This window comes from Phyllosticta citribraziliensis, assembly GCF_038025025.1.
Source record: "Phyllosticta citribraziliensis strain CPC 17464 chromosome Unknown J3D65scaffold_4, whole genome shotgun sequence".
Classification (NCBI taxonomy): Eukaryota; Fungi; Ascomycota; class Dothideomycetes; order Botryosphaeriales; family Phyllostictaceae; genus Phyllosticta; species Phyllosticta citribraziliensis.
In genome coordinates this window covers 2,477,848-2,485,355 of record NW_027117341.1, presented here as the reverse complement: position 1 = coordinate 2,485,355, position 7,508 = coordinate 2,477,848, and the positions used below count along the sequence as shown (strand labels likewise).

General features: G+C 57.7%; 3 protein-coding genes across 3 annotated transcripts; all 3 read left to right on the top strand.

The window, feature by feature from the left end:
- Nucleotides 1-1,006: 1,006 nt before the first annotated feature.
- On the top strand, nt 1,007-3,134 carry J3D65DRAFT_310960 (uncharacterized protein). Its single transcript, XM_066795271.1, has 2 exons — nt 1,007-1,067; nt 1,114-3,134. The coding sequence occupies exon 2, from the start codon at nt 1,169-1,171 to the stop codon at nt 2,861-2,863; it is 1,695 nt and encodes a 564-aa protein (XP_066657373.1). The 5' UTR covers nt 1,007-1,067; nt 1,114-1,168; the 3' UTR covers nt 2,864-3,134.
- On the top strand, nt 3,135-4,578 carry J3D65DRAFT_310961 (uncharacterized protein). The gene is made up of 4 exons (XM_066795272.1): nt 3,135-3,429; nt 3,490-3,546; nt 3,603-4,104; nt 4,399-4,578. Coding segments are annotated over exons 1-4 (585 nt in total). The 5' UTR covers nt 3,135-3,405; the 3' UTR covers nt 4,401-4,578.
- A 1,292-nt stretch (nt 4,579-5,870) lies between these two features.
- On the top strand, nt 5,871-7,265 carry J3D65DRAFT_310986 (uncharacterized protein). Its single transcript, XM_066795273.1, has one exon. It carries the CDS (start codon nt 6,041-6,043, stop codon nt 6,869-6,871), a length of 831 nt encoding a protein of 276 aa, XP_066657371.1. The 5' UTR covers nt 5,871-6,040; the 3' UTR covers nt 6,872-7,265.
- The last annotated feature ends 243 nt before the right edge of the window (nt 7,266-7,508 follow it).

Here is a 7,508-nt window from a genome sequence, read left to right as displayed (position 1 = left end):
ATATTTAAGCTTATTTCTTAAAATAGATCTTATTTTATTATTTATCTTCTAATATCTATTATTTCTTATTAATAACTATACTAAGACTTCTAAGATATTTATAGATACTAGATATACTAGAAGATCTAAAAGAAGTAGAATTAGTTATATTAATATATAAATAGAGAAAATTAATATAATAATATAGTTACTAATAATAGTATATATTATTTTTATACCTAGGACTAACTAACTATAGACTAGCTATATATAACTTACCTCGGCTTTAGACGTACCCGACTCTATTACTCTCCTATCCCGTCCGCTCTCTTCCCCGTCTCTACCACTCTACACCCTACACACGGCCATCTGACCTCCATCACCATCATCGCCGTTGTCATCATTTTTTCGCTCCATCTCGCTCTTTTCCATATTCTCCATCCTCGCCTAGCCCGGCCTGGCCTGTCTCCCCGACAAGACTCGTTCTGCGCAAGACCCGTCGAGCGAGCCCGCAGCGCACGTGTGTTGACGCTTGCGCCTCGTCGTCATCATCCCCCCGTCGTCGACGCTTGGGATGTGATTGAGAGGTTGCCCCGTTAGCCGCGATATGTGTTGACGACGCCCTCTTTGGATCGCAGACCTGCCCAAAGTGCCCTGTTGGCGGCGTGTGTTGACGCCAGCGCCCTTGCAAGCCGCCCGTTGCGACTTGACCAAGTGTGCCCCGTTAGCCGCGTTTGTTGACACCTGCACTCGGCAAACGAAGTCGAGCCGGTGAAGTCGAGTACTGCCGGTGCAAGTCGCGTCTTTTGACGCCCTGTGGCTCGTTGGCCGTGCTTATTGACTCGAGCATCTAGGGATCCCCAGCACGAACCAGCATCGCCAGAGACGCAACAAAACGCAGCACACACCATCAACGATCTCGCTCTGCTTCACCGAGCCCAGCAGCGCCGCTCCTTCACGCCCTACCCGTGCGACGCGTGTAAGCGCGACCGCAGCGCGCACAGCGCCGAGTGGACGGCGTCGACAGCGGGCCCGGCCCCACGCCGCGATTTACTGCAACCCCGCCTCCCGATTCCGTCCTGGATCAGGTTTGTCGGTCCATCATATCCGGTATGCCATTCTGACCGTCGACAGCTTCGATCACAGTTCGCAACACCCCGTTTCTTCGATTTCCGACCGCAACTCCACCATGGCCGGTGTACACAAAACGCTCGAGCACTGTTTAGACACAAAGATGGAGTGGCAGGTTCAAGGCGAATGGGCAGTGGTTCAATGGCTTGATGAAGAAACGGGCATGGAGCAGTACCTCGGCCGCCTGGGGGATGGCAGTGGTGGCCGTCTCGGTTCAGAAACACCTTTTGTTCTTTGGATCGGACATGACGTGGACAATGTTTCGCGCAAACTGGTATTGTTGAATCTACACCTCAAACTTCGCTCGTCGACATCCAAGCCCAAGAAAGACGTCCTGTTGGTCCTGCCCGTGACCAAGGCCGCCGTCAACGCGCAACCCGCCTCTCGTGCGCACAGCAATCCGGCCCTCTCTATTGACTGTATCCGCGTTACCTTGTCACTCAACGAGTTTCCCTACACCATCATGCCCCAGAGTCGAAGACGGGTGCAAAGGCCCCTGGATGATGTGCCTGGGTACCTCATCGAGTGCGTGCGGAAGCTGACCACAACCAAGACGGTCCATGTGTACGTTGCAAAGAGTGAAAAACTTGACGGCGTCCTGCAAGATGTCGTCGCGGCGGCACATCGGGGCAGTCTTCATGACGCGGCCCTCGATCTCAACGTTTCAGGCGGACATGACGAGCTGCTCGTCAACCGCTGGGATCTCTACCCCGTCACGACCGACGACTTGGGCCCGGAAAAGGCACGCTGTTGGAACCCTTACGTTGATGAGCAGCCGCCGCCCGAGTACACTCAAGCACCATGCGTCGGCCTTGGCTTGCAGCCGCCCGAGACTGCCGTTGGTGCTTCGCCCGACGAGGTGCTCGGGTGGGCAGTCTGCTCGCCACCTAAGCGCAAGGCGTCAGCATCCCCGGTCCCGCCTTGGGAGCGAATAACCAAGGCACGTCTGGAAAAGGCGACACAAGCAACGGAGCCCATTGGCACGGCAGAGATGTTGGACTTGGCTCGCCAGGACGAGGCCAGGCGCGATGCCACTGCTGCTTCGAGCCTGGCGGCAAGTCCAAGCACGACGGGCACAGGCCAGCGCTATGAAGACATTGTAACCTTCAGCTTTCCGACTCTACGAGCTCCCAGCACGGAAATGCCCATCAGTTCGATCTGGAGGCTGCAGTTCTCCAAGACAAACTCCATCTTCTTCGACATGGTCGCTCTCCTGCAAAAGGCGCTCAAGCGCCAACCCAACACCCACGAGATGCACCTCTCCCGCTTCCTTGCTTTGGGACACGCGGCGCGCAAGGCCGTCGCAGCGCTGACGCAACAAGACGGCACCACAACGCCGGACCAAGACTCCACGTACGCAGCCTTTGTCGCCATGCGCGAGGAGCTGGCGCGGCGCGTAATTGCCGACATGGCCGTTGATCTTGACACCGTCAACAAGTCATCTCCATCTCCATTCCCTTTGAACCCGCTGGACCAAGTCGAGTACCTGCGGCATTGGATGAACGAGCGCGTCCAGGTCTTTGCCGACACGGACGTGCTCGAGGAGCTCGGGGCCATGCGAGCCGCAGCGGCCAAGCTGCTCGAGCGCCACCCGCTCGGCGCGTACAGCAGCGACGTCGACCCCGTCGGCTGCGAGTTTGAGTGGGCGCGCGCGGCGGTACTGGCCGCTATTTTCTTTAATGTTGGGAATCAGCCGCTCATGGCGGGCCGGGAGGAACGGAGTCCCGTCATGTGGGGCAAGGGATACGCTTGATGAGCCCAAACTTTTCCATGCTGCACCGCTGTCCCTGCTCCGCTTGTCGAGAAGCAGCAGGGAAGCACTACCAGAAAGAACCCAACGCGAAGAAATAAATAGTGACGGATCGCTCACCGTTGTCCTCATGGTCGGTACCCGTGGACGACCTCGTCGACCGAGCAAACGACAACTTTGACAAAGTGAAGCAGACGGCTGATGCTACTCTCGACTCGCGCTAGATGATTCGAGCCAGGAACTCGCACAGCTGTCTGCCGAGTTTGGCAACCAATCGAGGTCGAGCGCCGCCGCGGGCGAGGGCACGCGAGAGGGCGTAGGCAAGCTCGGTGCGCGGCGAAGATGGTTAAGGCGGGGGATGCGCGGTCTCGTATTGTGGTTCTGTACAGGGCGCAGACCTATTTGGACACTGCTGTTGATTGCTGGCCACGGTACGCATCATGATGGCAATCGAGCCTCCGGCGCTCCCACCAATGGCGCCGTGCCGACGCCGCTGCAGGGGCTGGCGGCTGGCATTGAAAAGAGCGTAACAAGAGCGCAAGCCGATGCGGCATATCTATTCGGATAATGTGAGTGGCTTGCCGCTTCATGGTGGTGTCGCGGCTCAGCGCCGTGACTTACGACTCTAGGAAAGGAAATGCTCAAGAATTATGACACGATTTACGACTTTTTGGACCGTCATCTTCGTGAGTGCTGTTTAGCTGGCTTGTTCATGACTTGAGATGCGCTCTCACTGTCACAGATTCTATGTCAATCTTCGCCTCGACAACGCTACAATCTGTTCGCACCACGGCGGCGCTTACATCCTCGCCGTGACAGCGTCCGCAACCTCCCCAGTCAAAAAGCCTCTTCCGTCTGCAAAAGATTTTCCCATGGCATACACTTCCTTGTCTACCTCGGCCTTGTGGTCCACACCCTTCGTCGCCGGTTGGCAGCCACCATCGTCACCACAACCTCTGTCAGCATCAACGACCAGACACAAGCCATCGCGGCCGAGTATTCTGCAGCGGAAGCGTACGAGGCCTTCATCGACTTCTTCTCCTTTGCCTTGGAAAATCTGCGAGGCGAGAGTCGCGTTGTATCACACGCGGGAGACAAAGTGCGTAGAGTTGGTTCCCAAGGTCGAAAAGGGTGGCTGGCGGCGGCGCCGTTTGTAGTCGCGGCCAAGTGCTGGAGCGAAGGGAAGGGCGGCTTGGCTTGGCTTGAACCACGTCCACTCGCAATCCATCATCTCCAATTGCAATGTACGTTTTCTCTCGTCTCCGCTCACAATCAGCCTGCAGTCTGTCCCTGTTCCACCTCGCTGCGTCCCGTCTAGGTATCCTCTCATCCCTCGTCTCAGTTACTCGGATACATCGTAATGGCCATGGAATTCGGATAATCGCCAACGCCATCCATGCAGTCACAGTTTTTCCATCTTCTTCTCTCCATCTATGCATCCTCGCTCATCTCAATCCTTCATCTGTCGAAAAGTGTCTTCAACCGCGCAGTCCTCCCAAGAGCCTTGCTATGATGTCACGCCAACCCCGCAAGAACAGAACAATTTACACCTGGCAAGCATGGAGCATGTTGTCTCACAACGGCGCCATTGCTCATTGCAACCGCCAGTGCGGCAAAGATGTGAGCCCTCGAAGCCGCCGTCTCGGTGCCAACAAATTGCGCTTTTGCGCCCTCGAGGCCGCCGACTTTGGTACACGGCGCGCCATTGACAAGCTCAGCTGGCCCGCTATTTCCATCCAAACTCGCCGTCTACCTCAATCCCTTGCTCATGGCTGTCTGTCCTCATCTTCGCTGTCATACTCCACATCGCTGCGCCATCCGGGCGCCTGTAGATAGGGACGTCGGCGGGCTGGACGGGGGGCGAGGCCGGTGGTGCTGAGGGGCTGGATTTTGGAAATGAGACCGCTGCCGGAGTTGATCACAACACGGCTGCTGTGTGTGATGTCCTCACAACCTCGGACCATCTCGCCTGACAACCGGTCGTCGCGCGACATCATCCCAACGCTCAACACAGTCAACCCAGTCTTCTGCGTCATGCTCCTTATCAGCTACATGTGCGGCACTCGAGTTCCTGCTCACGCCATTGCCGCGGGCGCGCTGCGCCGGACAAGATGGACGACACAAAGAGCGAGGCGTCTGGCTATCAGACAGCGGGCGGGCCTGCTGGAGCAGTACGGCTTCTGGTGAGGTGTTTCGACTCTGCTTGCCACTTTGTCAAATACTTTACTGCTTGGGGCAAGTCATCTAGTGTGGAGTGCCGGCGTCCCCCATTGCCCCTCGAGAATCTAGGGTTGAGTCGCGCACCGCAGCCGCTTCCCCGTTCCCTTACATTCGCGCCTATTTCGCCAGCACCTTTCATCTCACATACACGTTGAAGGTCGGACACGTCAAGCTGCGAATCTGCTGCTGCTGCTACTGCTACTTGCCTCTTCACTCCTGTCCTTGTCTCTTGACTTTATGTTGAAGGTCAGGTACGTCAAGCTGCGAATCTGCTGCTGCTGCTGCTGCTGCTGCTGCTGCTGCTTACCTCTTCACTTCTGTCCTTGTCTCTCGGCTTCCCGTTCAACTTCTCGCCGACGGTCAGGAGGTCAGGACACGGGCTGCCGATGCAGGCGCGGCAGGGGGCGGCGTCGTGGAGAGGCGTGGAAATTTTGAGGCGGTGGTCGAGCTGTGGGTGCGGCGGATCCCGTCCGGCTTTCTGCGAGATGGCTCAGGAGCGCTGCAAGCCCTGCATCCAACGAGGACGACGACGCACGCCTCGACGAAACCAACGACGGCCTAAGGGCGCCCAGCACGCCCGTCGAGCGCAGCAACAATCTTCACACAGCTCCAAGGGATGACGCGCGCCTCGACGAAATCAACGACGGCCTAAGGGCGCCCAGCACGCCCGTCAAGCCCAGTAATAATCTTCCCACAGCTCCAAGGGACGACGCACGCCTCGACGAAATCAACGACGGCCCAAGGGCGCCCAGCACGCCCGTCAAGTGCAGCAACAATCCTCACACAGAGCTCCAAGGCCCTTCCTCGCTGCGAGCCCTGCATCTAATGAGGACGACGACGATGCACGCCTCGACGAAACCAATGACGGCCCAAGGGCGCCTAGCATGCCCGTCAAGCGCAGCAACAATCCTCGCACAGCTCTAAGGCCCTTCTTTGCTGCAAGCCCTGCATCCAACAAGGATGAGGATGACTATGATGACGACGCACGCCTCGACGAAACCAATGACGGCCCAAGGGCGCCCAGCACGCCCGTCAAGCGCAGCAACAATCCTCGCACAGCTCCAAGGCCCTTCCTCGCTGCAAGCCCTGCATCCAATGAGGACGAGGACGACGACGACGACGCACGCCTCGACGAAACCAACGACGGCCCAAGGGCGCCCAGCACGCCCGTCAAGCGCAGCAACAATCCTCACACAGCTCCAAGGCCCTTCCTCGCTGCAAGCCCTGCATCCAATGAGGATAAGGACGACGACGACGACGCACGCCTCAATGAAACCAATAACAGCCCAAGGGCGCCCAGCACGCCCGTCAAGCGCAGTAACAATCCTCACACAGCTCCAAGGCCCTTCCTCGCTGCAAGCCCTGCATCCAACGAGGACGAGGACGACGAGGCCGACGACGGCAACGACAAGGGGACCACGTACCCACCCTTGCAGAGCTCTGCTACACTCACAACCTCAAAGTCATCAATCTCAAAGTCACGAGGACGAGGACGAGGACGAGGCCGACGAGGCCGACGAGGCTGATGATGGCAACGACAAAGAAGACCACATACCCACCCTCGCAGAGCTCTGCTACACTCACAACCTCAAAGTCGTCAATCTCAAAGTCCCGCTTGCCAATGAAGTAGTATTCTACAAAGTTGAACCAGAGCACAGCCCCGCCCCCGGGAAGAAGTGCCTTGGTGACTTGAGGAGGAGTGGGACGGCGTGCAGGCAGAGATTGACAGTCTCGCGACGAGCATCCTGCAGAGCATGTCGTGCGACACCGCCAACGGCACGGAGGCAATGAAGAAAGACAAGACTCCTGCGGTCGACGCTGCCGTGGTGGAAAGGCTGAAGCGAGAGGTCATCGAAGCAGCAGACGAGTTTGACGGCCGCGTCGACGACTGGCGCCAAATTCACGCTCACGGTATAGGGAAACCAACAGTCTTTATGAGGGTCGGGGGATCAGGACGGGACTCGGCAGGGCCGTCACATTGATGCGAGTCCAGGAGGAGGGCCGGTCAAGGTCGCCATCCATCACAGGCCCAGCACAAGCGTAGCAACAAGCGCCGCCAGGACCACCAAAACCCAGCCGCTTGTTCGGACTGACTCGGAAATTCCCGGCCAAAAGCCTAGCCGACAGCACAGCTACTATAAAAACAAGAAGGTTGGCGCAGCCGCGCTTTCTGCATCCCATCTCAGGCTCCTCCCTTCGTCCCTGGTTTACAGATCTTGTCCTTTCTCCTCTCCCTTGTCTTGTGGTTCCCGTGTCTGCTGTGCCAGCGCACCGTGTATCAATCGTTCGAGTCGCGCGGCGGCGGCGGCGGCGGCGGCGGCATCAGCGGCTAGACGCTGTGGCTTTTGCGATGCCACTCAATCGATTTTCGAGACGACGCCTGGACGAGGACAACGACGCATGCCTCGACGAAACCAACGACGGCCCA